The sequence below is a fragment of the Typopeltis vanoorti genome, chromosome 17 (assembly GCF_054136105.1).
Source record: "Typopeltis vanoorti isolate ZY-2024b chromosome 17, IOZ_Tvanoo_1.0, whole genome shotgun sequence".
Classification (NCBI taxonomy): Eukaryota; Metazoa; Arthropoda; class Arachnida; order Uropygi; family Thelyphonidae; genus Typopeltis; species Typopeltis vanoorti.
In genome coordinates this window covers 57,948,276-57,968,899 of record NC_143565.1, presented here as the reverse complement: position 1 = coordinate 57,968,899, position 20,624 = coordinate 57,948,276, and the positions used below count along the sequence as shown (strand labels likewise).

General features: G+C 35.1%; 1 protein-coding gene across 1 annotated transcript in view; it reads left to right on the top strand.

The window, feature by feature from the left end:
• The first annotated feature begins 362 nt into the window (after positions 1-362).
• The window catches only part of LOC150097430 (uncharacterized), a 43,508-nt gene continuing 23,246 nt past the window's right edge, over positions 363-20,624 (top strand). Inside the window, exon 1 of the mRNA XM_090406913.1 lies at positions 363-895. Within this exon, the coding sequence (XP_090263039.1) occupies positions 363-895 (533 nt within the window). The remainder of the gene's footprint in view (positions 896-20,624) is intronic.

Below are 20,624 nucleotides of genomic sequence, written 5' to 3'. Positions count from 1 at the left end.
CCGAAATAATCAACAAAGTGTTTTCGAAATGGGGAGTCGTACGCGACGTAAAAATCGCTAACGATACAGACTTCCCCGACTGGAAGACTGGAGAGGTAACTTTCCGTATGGAAATGAAGGCCGAAGTCCCCAATTTTGTCTTTTAAGGCTCTGCCAGGGTAGTAGTTAACTACCCTGGAGTTAAGAAACAGTGTTATAAGTGCGGTTCTCTGGAACATCTAGGTAAAGACTGCCCCAAGAACAAATGCAGGAACTGCATGGCGGCAGGACATGCCCTACCACAGTGTGAGGCACCTTGCCTTAAATGTGGCACCATACATCACAAAGCAGACACCTGCCCATCCAGAAACCAGGCAGAAAGGATGGGAGGTGCTATCACACCAGCCACAGTAACACCAGCAGTAAATATTAATGACACAGAACGGGAAGACTTCCCAACCCTGCAGGCTGCACATAACACAATAGCAACAGGGAATCAAAAACGCAATAAGAAGGAAGCGCCCGCAACTAAGAATGCAGAAACGACCAGCAAAGAAAGAACAGAGGAAGAAGAATCAGCCAAGGATCAAGCCACCACCACAGAAACCGCAGTGGAAGAAATAAAGGAACGCAACCAACAAGAAACTACCACTTTAGATATAGAGAAGGAAAACAAAACAGAGGAAGAATGCGAAACGGAGGAAGAAATGGAAACTACTACAGAAGAAGGTACACAAAAGCGGTCACGAAGCCCTGAAGAAGGAAACATTAAAAAATCAAAACTAGGTAACACAACCTCATCGGAAGAATCAGAAGCTGATGAAATGGAGACCAAAACAACAATACAGGAAGAGGCTGAAGAATTTTTTGTAGAAGAAATCAAACTAGTTATGGGTGAAAATATGTTTAAAAATGGGTTTGCAATAATAAAGAAATGGAGAGGACCCATCGAATCCGCAGATAGTTAATTCTTAACAATATACAGAGAAGATGGGCCAACGTTCCTCCTTCGGAAAGGAATTATAAGTATGAAATGGAAGGATATCTATATCAAGGACATAGCCACGGCCGTGCCCAACCAGGTAACGGGTCATCTGGGCCTGACAGAGGTCGAGAGTAAGTACTTCTGAAGAACTTTGAGAAAGTTAACAGAATCAGAGATCAAAGAAGACACTGACTGGGTTGGACGTAAATACTTCCAAAGGTTACGACAGATAGGAAAGTTGAGTTAGTTCACGCAGGAGGGGGTAAAAAAATCGCTTTCCCCAACAGGTTTATGATTATCAGTCCACAAAGGAGGGGGTAGACCTGAGAACCCGGGCTGCGAAGGCTTACGTCGAGGCGGTGCAGCTCCTTGTAGGCTGCATCACTCGGGCCGGGCTCTTTCCCCAACTCTCGGTTTTCTGGTTGATAAAGTCCACCTCAATACGGATCCTGCTATCGCAGTTTTTTTTATTATTTTTTTTTCAGTTGTAAGGCATAGTTTAAGAATAATCTAAATTCCAAATTTTAAGAAACATTTTTCTTTTTTTTTAGGGGTTACGAGATGAAGTCTCCAGACACCTGGATTAATGTAATCTAAAGTTATGTTTTTCGGGTAAAGTGAAGTGTAAATTTTAAGTGTTGTTTCAAACAGGTGTAAGGAGATTATGTTTTACAGACCTTTTAGCCACAACCTCTGGGTTATACTGCTAAACAGGTTGACAGGCCTCTTTTTACCTCCTACTATCCTACTCTACCTTTCTTTAACTTCCCCTATTACTACCTGCTGACCACCCTCAGCAATCTTTATACTCCAAAGGCCGATGATGAAAGACATGAACTCCCATTCTACCTACTCACTGATGAGACCCGAGTGAGGGTGGAAACCGGTGCAGGGCGGATCTGGCTTTGAGAGGCTCCACTTAGAAGTAGGTTTTTGCCTGTCTCTGAGTGGGGCCACCGCTCATATTATGGCTCTGCTTGGTGGTGGGGTGAGCCTGCCACTGGGTAGGGCCAATGCTGAGAAGTTCTTCTTGGTGACGGGGTGAGCCTGTCATCGAGTGGAACAACGCTGAGTTGGGCGATCTTTTGGGATCGTCTTATTTTTAGAGCCCGCTTCACCTATACATAAGGTTGAAACCGGTCTGGGTAGCTCTCATAATGTAGAACATAAATACTGCTCCTAGGAGCTAAGTTCACATTATGGATAAATATCAAGAATAGTGATCGGAGCTTGCTCCACCTTTGACATGAGTTGCCTCAGCTTGCATTACCTTAAGGGTCAGTTGCTGCAGTATCCAGGTATTTGCTTACGCTTGGAATCGCCGAACTTTATATAGTTTCTACTATGTTCGGCATGAAACTCTTTGAGTTTCTTATTCGGCTAAGAAACGATATGGGATGTAATATCCCTTAACTTAAATATATCAAATGTGTTCTGTTTTATGTTTAAAATATTGATTTCTTAATTTTGAGTTCGAAAAAGTAGGGTTTGTTTTACACATGGGGACATCTTATACACGGAAAAATATGGTAACTAAAGCAGTATTTTGATCTTTGTTAAAGATTCTGCTTAAAAATTCCTTTGTCACCAAATATGCACAAGTGACAACTACATTCACAGAGAATAATTCGAAACGTAATTTCCTACAAATATTTCACAAGTTTTGATTTACACTCTTAACATTTTTCAATGAGTTTAATAATAAAAATGTTTGTCACTAACTTTTTTTTTTCGGTAACAGTACATCAAAATAGCTGGTCACACAAAAGAATCTTAAGAATGGATATCATAGGAAGCACAGATCCATAAAATTTATACGGCGTTAGTGGCGAAACGACACCATGCCTGAATAACGGTTCCGTATATTCCTTTGTCGCCAGATATACACAAGCAGTCTTCAAATAGTATTCGTAAGTATCCCAAAATAATGAATCTTTATCGAATTCTATAAAGGCTTGAAAGTCTAATTTTAACCATGGAAGAGTTTAGATGTGTAGCTATAATTCTCCCTTAGTCTTATAGCTGGAATTCAGTTTCCAAAAATAGTAAGCGATTATCAATGTCATACATTTTTGGTGAAAATCGCTCAGCATCTTTGCAGCTGATAGAGAAAACTTTACTTACACCATCTCGTGTTTCATCGATGATTAGTTCACCATCTTGACATTTCAGAATATTACAGTCTCCTATGTCCAATTCGTAATCTGCTCTTTTTTGTAAGTATCCGAGGATATCACACCATCAGCGGCATAATCTTTGCTATGTGCTTCTCGATAACCACATCATGATGTATCTATCTTCCAAAATAATAAAGGGTTTCCATCCGTTTAGAGTTATGTGAAGCGTTTTGTCTCTTGCTATTTTCCTGAAGAAAGAAATTTTCAAAGGCTTTTGCGGCTCACTAATTATATTACTTTACTGAATACATGCACGCACGCACACACACACACACACACACACACACACACACACACACACACACACACACACAAAGACAATCTCTCTGGCCTGAAAGAATGATTGCAGCAAACTGAGAAATGCACTCTAGTCTTGTCCATTTCCTTCAAAATGTAACATTTGCACAGATGACTAATGGGTATGTTTTTGCATGCTTGTGGATGTGATATTGAACTGATGTTATCCTACTTTGGGACATCACTCGGGAAAAGCTTATTCATCTCTGGCCCTGTCGAGGGAACTTTTTCTGTAGTAAAATTAATGCATACGGTTTTATTTTTTTAAAACAATAAATATATTTTTGAACGTTGATATTAGCACAAAATCCTTTCTTATGTTTCCAGTAACATAAGATATTAATTATATCTTCACATTTGGTCAATCAATATTGTTCATATCAATAAGAGGTCTGTCTATTAATTTAGAAAATATTACCTATTTTTCTCTACCTTTGGTGAGTAATATTTGATATTTGCTTCTTGACTGTATTATCCAATCTTTAGTTTTTCCAGAGAAAGGGAACCAATGTCCCATTTCAGTTGGTGGTTCATTTAATTAACCATTTCTGTTTTTTAACAAGATCTCTGTTTATTAACTTATCAGGTAATTGATTCCACCTACAACACGTTTTTGTCATGGTATCTCTGACAATAATTCCATTTAAAATAAAAATTTCAGTCTTCATCATAAAGAAATTGTGCATCTATAATGCTAGTCATTTCTGAAATTTAGTTTTTTTTTTAATCTATATTTAAATGTTTTTTATTCTCTTCATCCTTACTATGTTACGTACTTTTACAACAAAAAAAATTATTTATTATTATTTCAACTGAATATTACGTCTCGTACTATAAGTTTCAACTTAATTCCTCTGTCACAACTTCTAAAGATTATCCTTTAGGCTGTCGTATTTATCTTTTGCATTAGTGAATATTGACTAAAGGAAATGAGACAAACTAGGGATTGGGTTCTGCGTTTTCGTTTTCTTTTTAGTAAAAGTCACCGTTATCCTGTTCTGTTAATTTCACACTGTAGTGTGAACAGATGACACTATGACTTAAAAATTTTCACTCGTAAATATGTTTCATATGCATAATTAAACAGAAATCTTTATGTTTCCAATAATCGTTTACTGTGTATTAATGGACCATTGCCAATATGATATCTTAAGCATAATTCTAATAATGGATTAATTTTTCAAAATTAATATATCGACACGAGTGCTAACACTTCAGCATTTTTGCAACAGATTAATCAGTAGGATTCTTCATAGAGTGGACTACTTTCACGAATTTAAGACTTTAAACTTAACAACTGTCTGAAAGTAGGGTTACCATATTTCTTGAAAACACTATACAACATCAATGTCGACCATAAAAAAAACTGTAAAGAGAAATTAAATGTTTACCATCAAATAAATATTTATTCACTTTAATTTTAGCATTCATATTTTTCAGAGGAATGAACTTTCTTTTTTAAAAAAAAAGTGTCATTTTTATCAGTTCATATAACTCCGAGCAATTCACAACTGAATTCACTTTTTGACATTCAATGCCATTTTGTTTTCATCATTTTGAATACTGCAACCAGTAAATTAACAAAATTCGATGTGGGCTTCTGATATGCTTCTATATTTCTTCAATCAGATTGCTTGTTTTTCTCAATTTTACTTTTAAATCTTGCAGTATTATTTTTATAATTGAAACCTTGTCAAAAACTTTGTCTATTTCAACAACTGCTTTTTCAGAATGAGCTATGAAATTAACAAATTCTGCAGTTACTTTAACATCTCGGCACTGAATCCCTTAGTGTAACTTAAATATGGAAAACATTCCAAACACACCAAACTTTGTTCATTTAGGTTTACAATTGCATATTTTAGTTTGCTGAAATATTATTTATATCTATATTCACAGAGAATAATTCGAAAAAATTTCCTAAAAATATTTCACAAGTTTCACAAATTACACTATTCTGTCTAGAAGTTTATACATAAATCCATAATTTTATACCTTAGTGCAATTTTGTTTAGTTATGGTAAAAAAAAGTTAATATTTAATGAGGAAAACTGGTAATTAAATTTTAAGATCTATAAAATGACATCTAAACAGGATCGCTTGTTCATATTTAGTTACAAAGGAATCTTTAAGCAGAATCTTTAACAAAGATCAAAATATTGCTTGAGTTTATATATATAAAAAAGATTATTGGAACCATAGAGATTTCTGTTTAATTATGCATGCAAAAATATTTAAGATTTTTTACTTACTTATTCTGTTTATAAATTTATATATAAATCCATACCTTTATCCCTTAATACAATTCTGTCTCTAAGAACCAAATAGTAGTAGGATAAATTGGGGATGGAACATCACTGTCATCCCTGTCTGTTCTTATCAGATGTTGATATGAAATACCATACACACACACACACACACACACACACAGTAAAATACGAAACGGTTCTGATATGTGTAATCCCTAATGTAAAATTAATGCAGGGAACAAACAAAAAAGTGGGGGAACATTAATATCCACTAATTAAATATTTAGAAAAATGTCTACTGCTACCTATTGACAAGAAAATGTGAATGAAAAAAATTGTGATGATATCTCTTGACACTAAACTAAAAATTCCTATAGTCTAAACTAGGGATGAAATACCAACTTAAATAAGAAATTCGTACTGCCATCTGTTCACACTACTGTGAAAATTAATGCAGGGAAAAAAAGGTGTGTGTGTGTGTGTGTGTGTGCATGCTGCGTGCATGGGTGTGGGTGCGTAGGGGCGTAAGGAACCGTGCGTGGGTGGGGACACCACTGATATCCAGTAGTTATTTTAGAAAAATTTCCATAGTCAAAATTAGGAATGAAATACCACACCTTTTATTGGGAAAATAGTGCTGCCGCCTATAGAAAACTATTCAATCATAGTTCCACAATCAGGCCAAAGATCCCAATACATGACAACATCAAAATCAAGCCAAAATCCCCAATTCGTGACCAAATATCTTCCCAAAATTGTAATCTCTAATCATTACACATAATGCCACACTCGAACCAAAGGATCTCCTTACTTCACTGACAGATGGCGACACCAGGGCACAAATTCCAGTATTTCACGCTCTAACCATTACCCCAAATTCCATCCTCGAACCAAAAGAAAAAATGTGACGTCATAGACAACTGGACTCAATAGACCACCTCTCAGAATTCCATGCTCTTACCATTACGCAGAATTCCACACTCGAACCAAAAGATATAATGTGACATCATAGAGAGATGTGATCCCCAGGAAAATTCCAGGATTCCATACTCTAATCATTACACATAATGTCACACTCGAACTAAATGCTCACCACACATCACCGACAGATGGCGGCATCAGGGCATATCCCAGAATTCCATGCTCTGACCATTAGATACAGCGTATCTAATGGTCAGAGCCTAATTATTAAGTTCCATACTCTAACCATCACGAAGAATTTCATACGCGGACAATTTCCCATAATGCACCAATGCAAATGAACAAAAAAAGAGAGCTCACACTACCCATGCAGGCACGACGCAAATACATCACAGATGCCCACTACAATAACGGCACGAAACTAAATCTCAAAAATGACGTCATTTCTCTACTTCAATTCAATGACGTCTTGTATCTACTTCCGCTCAAACACGTCACTTACACTTATTTACTGCAGCTCAATGACTTCATCACTTCTCCTTATCTAATCAACATCTTGTTCATAGTGCCCAGTATACAACTGGGAGTAAATATGGAGTTGGTCGTTTTCTGTCACGTTCTGCTTCATGAGTGTTCTAATGACGTTGTATAGCATAAGATTTAATTTAATGATTGAAGTTAACAGAATGAAATTATTATATCCACAATTTCTATTGAAGCTGAAAAGAAATTAATAGGTCTTAAATCCATTTAAGTTGCTTTTTGACGATTTTGAGATTCCTTTAGTTTTCGAATGTTACTCTGTTTCACTAAGAAAGCAATTTACGTCAGTAGTTACAGTTATTATCCTGTAAAACTTTTAACCATGAATATAAAATCTTTCATTTTGTAATATTTGGCTTTATGGACTTGGTTCGAGTGGCATCTGAACCTTTCATATTTACATCTAACTTTCATATAGTCGATTTTAGAGTTGTATAGTTCAAGTCAGTTCTGTATGCATCTTCTGTGGCTTAGAAAAAGAAGTTAGATTCATACCGTTCAAGCAGCATTGTCTTATTTTAAAATTCCATATTATATTTTAGTGTCTATAAATTAATTTTGAATGTTGAAATTTAATAAATAAAAACTTTGTTGTTGATGAACAGAAATATTTTGCTGGCATTTTATTTATAAATTTATAGCTTTCGAAATTTATAGCTTTTATATTTGGACAAAAAATGACGTATAAATAGCACAACAGTTTATTAATTCAGTGAATTTGTCATACAAATTTAATGATTTTTTTAAAAATAATTTTACCTTACCACAATGCAGCCACTAGAATACATCCAAACTTGTCCTACGCTGGTAAATAAAATGCAATTGCTTTTGAGTTAAATTAAATTTGGGATCACTTATACCAATGGAAGAATTCAAATATCGTAAAGCGGACTTTACCAAGGCGAATGACGTGTTATTTGTGTGTGTGAGAGAGAGAGAGAGAGAGGCCAAGTTAGCTAACTGATTAGTGTATCTTCTCTGTAATAAATTGGCTGTGGGTTCAAATTTAGGCTCAGCCATGAATTTTCGTAATTGTCTTAAGCAGAAGAATTTAAGCTCTTTGTTTGAGACCACGGCAACGCTTATTGGATGCTTGAAAAGGGTGGGAAATTTTTCTTGTTTGGTCACATAAAGAAGATTTCTTTCGCATTATGTTAAATGCGAAAAATGTATGCATAAAATTATTAAAAACTCTTAGCCAAGTACGATGCTAATGTTCTATGAGTTTAGTAACTTTCATGGATGAAAATAACATAAGGAAAGCTTATTTTCGGTATGGTGATGACGGTGATGATTAAGCATCTACTATTTAGCGATATCAGATTATCTTAAATTAGATTTTTTTTTCAGATTATTTTCGGATTATTTTTTAGCGGCGACCAATTGTTATTAAATAAATAAAAATAAAGGATAACTTTTTATTTATTTAATATTTATGTAAACATTTTCTAAATGTATAGCAAAAAATGCATTATTTATTGTAATGAGAAAGACTTATATAAGAAGTCTTTGTATTGCTTGATTGCGACATTTATTTAAAAAGGACTCATCTCTAATTTATTTTTTATTTCTGTAACGTAAACTTGAGAGAAGAAAATATTGAACTTTACGACGACGTTTTCACGATAATGACGAAATGCAGTCTTATTTACAAGAGCCTTTCATCTCACCTACCTATGCAGTAGTAATGTCCTTGATCGAAGATTGTACTTTGGAAGGGGAAGTTGAATTAGTGCACTACACATAGTATAATAGAACAGCTGTGGCGTTCATTAGAACAGATTTGAAGCTCTAAAAAGTTGTAAGCTTTGCGGTGAAAATGAGTTTAAGGAATTCTTAAAGCAAAAAAATAAAGGCGGAAAAAAAACAGTTATGAGGGAAGCAAACAGTTATCCCAAATGAACGGATGAATTTCTGTATATATGAGACTAAGTTATAGCATAGATAAAAGTGATATTATTTCTCTCGAAGCAGCGGACAATTCCTTTTGATACGTTATGCAGCAAACGTATTCTAGTTAAGTGCTGTAAACCCAAAAGAGATTGATTTTTTTTTCTTTAGATATAAGGAAGAAGTTTCCAACAAGTTAAAAGGGAACTTCAAAATTATCTTTATATTTCAAGGAAATAAGAAAGGAACTGCTATTGTGCAGAAGATAGGAAAGAAGAAATACGTTTGCACTTAATAAAAGTTGTACACAATTTGTTTCCTTGTTTTAGAAGAAAAACAGGCATGAGTTAAGTATTATATTTTAATGGACAGTATTGAGAGCAGAAGAAACCGTACTTTATAGGTTTGAAGTTAGCTGTTCTATTTTGTGTATTCTCATGAAATCCTGTGATCCTGAAGAGAATAAAAGACATTTTTGTACTGTTAAGTTCTTTTACTTTGTTGTTAAGTTTGTGTGTCGTCTTCTCTTCAGGATGTAGTTTCTTCATAATGGAAATTTTTATATAACGCTTGCGAAACATAAACATTTTACACACATTGTTAAGTGAATACCTGAAATCTGCACTAATATTAATTATTTGTAAATAAAGATATCATTTTTGAATTTTCTGTGTCTCCCACTCAATCTCTTAACCTATAATAATAATAATAATAATAATAATATCCCGGATCCGAATCCGTGATATTCAGGCAAGTCAAGTCTGGTACATAATGACCACTAGGGAGAAGACAAGACCACAAATGTATCATTTTGGTGACGTTACTTAAGACGTGCTTCAGAAATAATCTATAGGAAATAGGCATGGAAGAACAATCAGTAAAATTCAATCTCAAAAGTGAAGAAATAAATTGGAATTTAAATTGAAAAAAACATGATATACAAGGATCGTTAAGTTTTAATTTTCTTGTTCTTTTTATCTATTTATTATTATTATTATTTTACTTTTTGTATTTTTCTTTCTTAAAGTAGCTGGTTGGATTCATAGCTATCATTTCTTAAATTCACGAGTTTAAGAGAATTAGATTTTAAATTCGCTTATTCAAAGTTCTTTCGAGAATGTGAAGACTTTCATCTCATTTTCAGTCTTCTTTTTGGGAGTTTGGTCCTTTATTTCATTGCTCTCTCTCTCTCTCTCTCTCTCTCTCTCTCTCTCTCTCTCTCTCTCTCTCTCTCTCTCTCCAATTATTCAAACAGCAGAATGATTGTACTGTATATCAAGTCATTATAATGCAGACACAGGATGTTATCTTTCCAGTACTATAATATATTCACGAGTTTAAGGTCTTAAAACTCGTGAATATATCACCTCGTGATTAAGAACTTAAATTCACGACTTTAATACCTTAATACTAATAAGTTTTTAACTAATAATTTTTAACTTTTATTTTTAAATGGAAAGCTATGTAATTTCATGTTATGATTACATACATGATACAACAGGCAGCAGTTTTTTTTTCTCCCAAAAAAAGCTTGGGTTTTTCATCCCACGTACAGTCAAATAGGCCATGAAAACACGTAATTACAGACGAAAAGTACTAGTGTTGTTGAAGACGGCCAGTAGACGGCGGTAGTGTCTTTGTGTGTAGTTGAAGAATAAAGTAGTACAGTGCCACCCCCAGAGCAATGGGTCCTTGGACTCCTTGCAGGTGTCACGTAATAATAATTATTATGATTATTATTATTTGTCACCTCCAGGGAGTCCAAAGACTCATCGAGGGAAGGCATCTATTTTACAGATCTGCTTCCACCACTCACAATCCACCAATTGACCGCAACTACACCAACACCATCTACTGCCGACCGACACCACTAGTTTTTTCACAGACAATCACAAACATCCATGCCCACGGCAGGATTCGAACCCGCAACCTCTTGACTGGAGAGCGGACACGCTAAACACTCGGCCAGCACATACACAATAATCCACAATTTTTGAAGTGCTGTTACAGTGAACTACGATGGGTGGGATGTTGCAAATATAGAAAAGAAATGTCATTCAATTTACAAAACAGTTTTATGATTCCTAGTATGACAGTGATGATCCGATGGACTGCATTGCGGACCACAGAGCTGCGCAGTATTTACTATCGTTTAAATCAACTGCTCTGAAATGACAATAATACGTTATACACAGTACAGCTTCGTGTAGGGTTTACGGATGCGTGAAAAGTCCATTATATATTAATATAATAAATATTACATAGTTTCCTTTATTTTCATGGCCAGAGAAAATTATTATTCTCTGGGATTTTTAAGTGTGGCCATCTTTAATTTTAATTCACTCTCAATACTTCTGGTTATGCCAGAAATGGTAATTATATTTGTCAATTTCTTTAACAGTCTTAATCGGCTAATGTGTGTGACCAGTGGCTCACTCAGAATTTAATCTTGGAGGGGGCCGAGAACTCAAGATTTAATATGGGGGGGACGAGCACTCATGATTTAATCTTGGGGGGGGGGGGCCGAGTTGAGTAGACGATTTGAGAATATACACTACGCATTGCATACGACCTATGACTGAGCATCTGCAGTGATCGCCAATACATGATACCCGTGATCTCTGGCCTGCTCGGGCAAACAAAGTATCGCCCGAACACCACTTCGTTCACCTTGTTCACAACGGCCGTGATTCTCGAGAGCCAGAGGTATTCCCACCTTATGTGACTACTAATTCATAAGTAGTATAGAAATAGAAGAAGCGACACAACATAAATTTAAAAAAAAAAAGAATTTTAATTCGGAAAAGATTTTTGGAAATTTTTCTAGTCTTTTCTCCTCTTTCTTTTAGGGGAGCCAGGGCCCCTAGGCCCCTCCCTGGGGGCGCCAATGTGTGTGACGTTCCTAACCTCTTCCAGCTCTTGCCTATTAATTTTTTATTTGTATTTTTCATCCCCTTCTTTCCCAATATCACTGTTTTGGTTTTATCGATGTTCATTATTATTATTACATGACACCACACCTTCGGAGATTCCAAAGACTCATCGATTGAGGGTATCTACTCTATAATTCTGTCTCCACTACTCAATTCACCAACTACAACGAACCGCAACTTCACCAACGTCCTCTACCACCACCAGCACTAGTGTTTTCACAGACAATCAAAAACATTCATGGCGCATCCACGGCGGGATTCGAACCCGCAGCCTTTTATCTGGAGAGCGGATACGATAACCACTCGGCTAACCAGGTCGGCTATGAACATTATGAACCCTTATCTCTCCCCCTGCTCACTTAACTTTAGTACTGTTCTTTCTAGTTTCATTTGCTTCAATAATGAGCATGTCATCTGCAAATTATTCTTTCATTTACTGGTTTGTATCATAATCGTTATTTTCTTCCTCTTTTAGTGAGAAGAAATCTAATTCCTGCCTCATGTTTTATATTATTGCCAGACAGATTATTCTTCCACCTCTCATCTCCCCTGACTCTGTTCAGCGCATCTCTACAAATCCAATGATGTCATAACCGAGTAATTATGAGGACTGACAGATAGAGAAATTCAAAATTCTTAACGTTTTTGAATAACAGAAATAATAATGCAAAAAAGATATACGCACAATTAGATATACGTTCTAAACAGGAAATGTAATACACACTCTACAGAGGTGACATTCAGAATGTAGTAGTTAATAATACAATGAAGATGTTGGACTTTAAAAAAAAAAAAGTCTGACAGAAGTATGGCAAACATAGTTTTAATGCTTATAGTGTGCACATTGAATTCATTGCGTGTGCCAAACATATTTGGTATCACCTTACTAAAATATGTTTAAGAAGTAGCAAAATATTCAGAATTTATAAATTTTAACAATCTGCAATTATGGGATTTAATTGAATAATCAGAATGTTTTAAGTGATTACAACAACCTTAATACTCAATATTAATCTTTTGTCAACAGGAAGGAACTAGCATAGAGTAAAAATGCAAAGATAACACTTGGCTAAAAGAGGTAATAACTTCTGCTTACATTAGCACTTGTAGCTCACAGGGATCTGATCTTCTTTATAATTTTTTTCTACTTCCAACAAGGCATCCTAAAGTCATTCACACCAGACACGATGTACGATGCCGCTACAAAATCAGCAATCACAAGGTAAAGTTATCCCAGTCAATACTAAATTCCAGATATTAAATCTATGCGCACTGAGAATAGCTCTGGTAATTTTAAAACAGGTTTCGATTACATTTACGGCATGCCAAAGCAAAACCATCGAAGAAAGCACGTCATCAGCAGCATAAATTAATTCTGCAATATGAACGTAACCACATCTAACAGAAGATACATCATCAGCACACACAGAGCTATTCTATGCAGGTGCGCTTTTCCCTCATTGCTGTGCAGGCATACAATACGTCTTAACTCTCCATGAAATGAGGAAATATAAAACCACCTCAGTATCAGCTAAAGCATTTTTCACTGAAAATATGGAAAACCAGTCTCCTCAGAGACCAGGTCTCTGAGGAGAACCTACCAGTTCGAAACAGCTGTCAGGCGAGTGAAACCTTATCAAAATGGACCAATAGAATGCGAATATATGGACGCTTGTGCAAGCGATCATGTCTCCTATAAGGTCCGCGCTAGGGCAACTTGTAAATGCCGGCGAATGTATTCCCGTAAGCTCTCTCTGGTCAAATTTCGTACGAAACTTTCATAGTTTCTACATTCAGCTTTGAAATAATGCTGGATTTAATACTGAAGATATCTCTCTCTCTCTCAATGTTCTGTCAAACAGCACTGAACATTGCTTGTTATCTGCTATTAGCAAATTCATCTACTAAAGAATTTCCAGCATGAAATAACTGATTATGTTAAAACACACCAATCGAAATTTTAGAACTGCCTTAATCAAATTAAATTATTTCTCCTAATTCAATATTTAATTGTTCTTTTAATTTTTGCGATGCAGAAGTAATGCATAAATGGCTGTAAATCAATAGTGAAATTTTCACTTTTCAACGACACTCATCCTTCAACAAACACCATCAGTCAACAATTCAGTACATATCGATGTTAACTCATAATTTCACTTTTGAATTATATTTGCTCAAATCCGCACCACAAAGCACACCCTAAATTATTTACTCGAAATAAATTAAAATGGTTTCAAGTAAGGAATAATATACAGCAAATAAATTCATGAAAGCTGCATGTGTTCTCTTCTTTCACTCTTGTCAGGATTGTCAATGTTCATATGATAGGAAATGTATTCATCCTCTTCGCCATCTATTAGCAGATTATGCTTAGTTTCAAGTACAGAAAATGATATTCTGAAGTCACTAATCTAGAAATTCGGAATATCCCAATATATAACAGGATTTCTTTATTAACTTAGCAAAATAGTCTTGTCATAATGTTGGATATCCAATCCGGAAGATCAGAATAATCGATTACCGTGCAAAATCTGGTAATCAGAAATTGGAACAGGAAATGACTGATGACTACTAGTGTACATAACGTGATAAAATGTTTAGATCGATGTCCAATTCAGATTTTGAATTCTTTGAAAGTGACACCATTCTGGTGTCACTTTCAAAAAAAAAAAAAAGAAAAAAAAAGATATAAAGTGACATGGCAACATTTGGACATGACCATATATGCGTTCTACATTTTCTCTGTGTTGATCTGCCTTTTAAATTTTTCTTCTGCGAAAGAAAAAGGTCTACTGAGATCATTCGCACTAGATGCAACAAAATAACCAAGACTAATATGTTCATAGCGATAATCAATAATCGTCTTTGGATGAAATGAATACGTCTAGTTGTTACAAAACAGATATCAATCACACTTACAGTATACTACATAAAGATCATCCTGGAATGTTGATGATACCATGTGTATCATCAACCAGTTGGACAATATCAATGTAATTTAATCTGACCGAATTCAACTGCATGGATAGATGTAACTGAAAAATGCAGTTTCAAAGATTATGCTGCGAGACTTCATGATAATCGTTCTGTAACACATACAGTGTTGCGATGAACAAATTAGGTATCCATAAGCGATTACGACATACAAAAGAAATCCCGGGCAACACAAAGACTTTCCTGGAGAAAATAATGAACTCTACTATCATAGAACTTCTGCTGTTATGAATATATGAAATGTATGAACCAGATTCTGGTGAATTAGAAAACGATGATGAGCATTTCTTCTTAGCGGACGTTTGTTTTGACATTTAGTTAATTTATATCTAGAAGTGGCGTGCAGCACTCTCAGTAAAGAAATTTCTCCATTTCCTATAAAGAATGCAACTGTGGGCAGCAAACTGTAAAATAACCCCAAATAAAAACAAAATAACCCAAACCATCTGCCTATCGCAATAATATAATAATATAATAGACATCGAGAATTTTTAGGAAGCTTTTAGCGGTAAAATCCCCAGATATGTGAGCAATACATTAGGTATTGCTCACATGCTAATGTATTAGATAATTTGTAAATTGTACTGGGTTAATAGCTATTCAGATGTAAAGTAATGCCTTGAAACAAAGAGGAGCCTAATTTTTTTTGGATGTTGAAGTAGCAATGGTTGTAATGTATTTATGTCAGGAGAGTCCTAATGTCATGGTAATCCCAAGCAGAGAAAGCTCATCTTCCTTAGAGATTTGGGTGTTGTCAGAGGTAAGGTTGGGACAATATGGATCGTTTTTTTAGGAAATAAGGCAAAACTTTTTTCCAGATATTAAAATTGGGAAGGTTATCCTAGCCCCATCCAAGAATGGTGTAGAGATCCGAATTTAGTTGTAGTTGCTCTGCGCGTTGTAGTGGTTTCTTTAGTGCAACATTTGTCAAATAATAAGGAGGAATATAGTGTACTGTCGACCTAAATTGTGTATATGATTGATGGTCAACTGGAGCAGGTCATTTCTATATAAAAGAAAGAGAGTGAAGGAGATGACAAACCTTGTCAGACACTAGCATTTGCTACATAGGTGGACAGAGAACCATCCACCATTACACGTAATGTACGTCCAGTGAAAAATCAGACAACCTAGTTTGGAAGTTTACAAGCCAGACCGAATGATGGAGCTTACATAATAGGCCCTGGTGCTAGACCCTGTCGAAAGCCTTGAAGATATCAAGCGCAAGCACTTGGAATTCGCCCAACCTTACCATGCTACTTATCAAAAGATCGGAGAAATAAGTGAGGTAGAGCTTCTGTTGAACAGAATTGGCGGAATTCGTATTGATGGTCGTTTATTAGTTGAGTAATTTCAAGATAGCGTAGTAATTAAGTATTGGTGGTTCTCTACATTACTTTGAAGAGGACTGAGTGGGAGAAATTGGGTGGTACCTTGGTGAGATTTGCTATCCTGTTTGGGGAATAGGTTATATATGAGTTAATTTTTAAAGTGTAGAGTAGATACAATTGGAGTAAGAGAGCAAAGCGGCGACACAGAATAGGAGTCAGTTCTGCCACATAAGTCTGCAGGACAAACTAGAGGAATGACGATGATGACATTGAGAGAGCAATATTAACAACAAACGTAATTTGACCCAGTGTGGCAGAGTGACTTTCAGTGGAAGAAGATCATAGTCGGGAAATTCAAAGTTGAATTCTCTTTAGAATAGTAGGTCAGAGCTATCGTGTAGAAGAGTGTGTATCTGGGGAAGTCGAGATGGGTAGTGTTTCGAGAGGCTGAAGTTTGGAGAATTGTGTGAAGAAATGCAGGTGGGAATTTGAAGACTTTGAATAAGGTTTAAAGTGTACATTGTTCAGGCTGGATCTGAGACCACCTGTTTTTGTGAGGTGGATCTGGAAGTCTCTGTGGGATTTGTTGTTCACCAACAGATCATACACATTTCCTATGCAGTACTTTGGTTTTCAAGCTCGCTATTAACAGCACTTGATTTCCGCAAAAGTATTCTCTTTTGCGGACGATTTGGCGCTTCATTGCTTTTCTTTAAGTTGCAGGAGTCAGCTTTGTTCATGCTGGCTGAAGATAAATTCGGACAGGCTAGTAAACGCTTAGTAATCGCGTTTACTAGCCCATTAATCCAATTCAAATCAGTGGTCTGCTAAAGGCATTAAAACTATGCTATATAATTTAAAATTTTAGAGCCATCTATGGTTCAAATAAATAACTGATACTGTATGTGATTTTAACATGGATTGCAAGTAAAGTAATTTATTTTAATGAGAATAATCATAATTACTCCGTGGAGCTATTAGAAAGAATAAGCTACACTGAAGAACCTGTTCCCATCTATACTCCACACTCATTCACAAAGATCTTTCCTTAAAAATTCCCTTTGTTCACTCCACATGTCGAACGACGATAAAAAGTAATACCTATGTCCCTGTAATTCTTTTCTATTCTTTTCTAATTTGATAATTTCAGAGTCCGTGCGTGTATATATTATATATATGCCTTAGTATGTATCCCATAATGCAAAGCACCCCCCCTTTCGGGTGTGCATAATGCAATGCATAATGTATAACATATTTTACGTGCAAAACTTTGTTTTGCTTACTTAGGAAAAGAATTGAAACCAAGTATAAAATTTCTTGGTATCTTTAACATACATATATTTATATATAATCGCATCTATTCTCCTCTTATTTGATTATTTTCTACGAAAAAATCGAAGTTTCCAAACAAGGGGAAAATTTCATTAATGTCCTTATAAGTATTAATAACACTATATACAGTATTTGAAACGGCTGACGTCCTTCATATGTTTTTGTTTTTCTGAATGTGTTATAGAGATGCTACTTTTCTTTAAAGCAAACTGAAACGTGTATGTACTTACAAGCTAAGTACATGCATGCTAAGTACAATTTGATATATTTGATCTTTAAAAAAAATATGTTTTTAGTTTATTATATTGAAAGAGACAGCCAACTTCACACCATCAGCAATTTGGAAATAAAGTACAATGAGTTAATAAGTAATTTTTTAAATTGGGAAAAAGGAAATGATTGGTATTCGTCAAAGTCGTTGTTCATACAGGAAGATGGCCGTTTTCTTTGCGATAGTGAATTATCTTTACTCTACTTCATAACTGACTCATGTGAACATGATTTCAAATGACCAATACACTTCGTGTAGAGAAGAATGTAAAAATCATTTTCTAAATTTAAATATTGTTGTTAACTCTCCGCTTTCGCAAAGCAAGTGGAGGAAATCGTAACATCAAGTAATATTGAAATATCTGAGAAAACCCATTTGTGAACATTACCTGCACAATTTATTACGTGGATTTGTGATAATTTTGTGCACATTTCAAATAGCTTTAAAGTCTAAATAAATGGTGTGGAGTCAAATAACTTCCTGTTGAAAGAGAACATTTTTGGTTCATATTAACAGTGATATCAAGGACGATTTTATAAAAATCTTGTTCAGTAAAATACAGGGATGACATAAAGATGAACGTTTTTTTCTAGTAATGTTTTTAAGTAAAAATAAATAAATAAAATGGAATTCATTTAAAAACAACCATTTTTTTTTAATTATTGAATATCATTTTTATTTTATGTTATGGGAACCAAGCTTGGTAATAACACGTTGAAAATACATAATAAAATGCGTTACTAACAGTCGACTCAGTGAGTTTTACATAGAATGTTGTACAACGTATAAATTATGCAATCCAAGAGTGTGTTATATTAGACTAATAAGTTCTATACATCTCAGGTAATTTGGGATCTCTCTCTCTCTCTCTCTCTCTCTCACACACACACACACACACACACACACACACACACACACACACACACACTTTTTTCTCTATTTACTCAGTTTCTTAATATCGCCGCGAGATCAGAAATGTTTCTATAACCTCGAAATATCAGCGAAGCAGCTACTAAAGAATTCAGTGGGACATCAGAAAGTTATAAGTGATTATAACTCCGATCACAGCGAAAGAAAAAAAAGAAGTTTAATCGTAATGAATGCAGCTACAGTTAACTGCCATGGCACCACTTGGACAAGACTAAAAATACTTTCTGCGTGTAACTGCAGTTGTCCTTATTCTCTCAAGATCTTCTTTATGAATCCTTCTACCTCTAAAATAGAAGGTTTTATGCTATCGTTCACACTCAATGCTGTATCGACGTCATGATGAAAATCAACTATCACATGAATGTAAACATTCTCAAAATAACTAAATGATGGCATAATATAATATTCAATCATAGTTCAGCTGCACTACAAAGACATAATGATGGTAAACACAGAATCAATAACATCAATAAGTTTAACAACACGAAAATAAATCCATCTGATTTAAGCATGTGATCGGTAATCAATATTGTTTCATCTTGATGCAGATCTCTGATGTAAGTGATGAAGCTGATAATGTGATGTTTTACGATCATCACTGTATAGACGTAGAGCACTGGAAGAAATGTATCACAACTGCATATCATCAAGAAATATACAGTGGCAATAGTGCCAAATAGAGCAGTTTTCATTCATTGCAATAAGAACCAATTAAATAATTGGATAATCGGCTACTGGATATAAATGAAGCTAAAAATGTACAGAAGTAGAAAATCCTTGGATATATTTCGAAGCATAGTTTTTTTTGTTTGTTTTTTCTCAAGTGATAGCTTTTATTTCATATAAAAATATTGCAGTTTACAAACAAACGAAGGCTCCTTTAAGGCTGCTAATTTTCTGTAGAAAGCGCAGTGCCCAACTAATAATATAGCACTTCTGATAGCAAATAGCACACTTCTGTTTCAGTGAATATTTTCATTTACAGGCAAAATATTTGCTAATATTGTATGCAGAGCAAACAAATTAAAGAAACTGCAAACTAAACCATTTTTCTTCTGTTATTCCCTTAGTTTCATTTAGATTGACATAGCTGCCCGACAGAATCAATGGCACAAATAAAACTTTCCAGCTGGTACTCAGATATTTCTTGTGCGTCACTTGTAGAAGCAGTAGTACTGGAGACTGTAGTAAGAAATCGCCTTCTGGAAATCTTATCTTGTCTCTCGAACTGCATGCTTACTGGAGTGTTGCTTCCGCACTTTGACTATGAGCATCCTAAAATGCTCTGGATCGAACTTGTCCTTGTTGTCATTTAAAACCAGAATGTTCATCACAGTCAACCTTGTAACAGTAACACTAACAAGTGAAACGAACAAAAAAAGAAAGAAAGATAGAAACATTCGATGAAAAAGCTCAGAATCGAACGTTATTCTCACTTTTGGTATTTGTTTCCCACATAGGCTAAGTCAATACAAGTATTCATTATCATTAATTACTCTTAAATGCATTTTTGTCGGATTGTTTGAGTGAATACTTTGGCACGATATTAAACATTGATGAGGAAAATAAGAGAAAATGTTGGCCAGAAAATAAACCTACACTACGTTCACAACATTACACTATCTTCTCGAATACATGGAAGGCATGAATCAGATGTGCAACCATTTTTTTTTTTTCATTGGAAGAGTTAAACAGTTCCAAATTGTTTTTCCTACAGATGCACTAGTACAATGGACGCCATCGATGCCAACAGAACTGCACTCGATATGCGTCTGTATTTGTAACAAGAGTC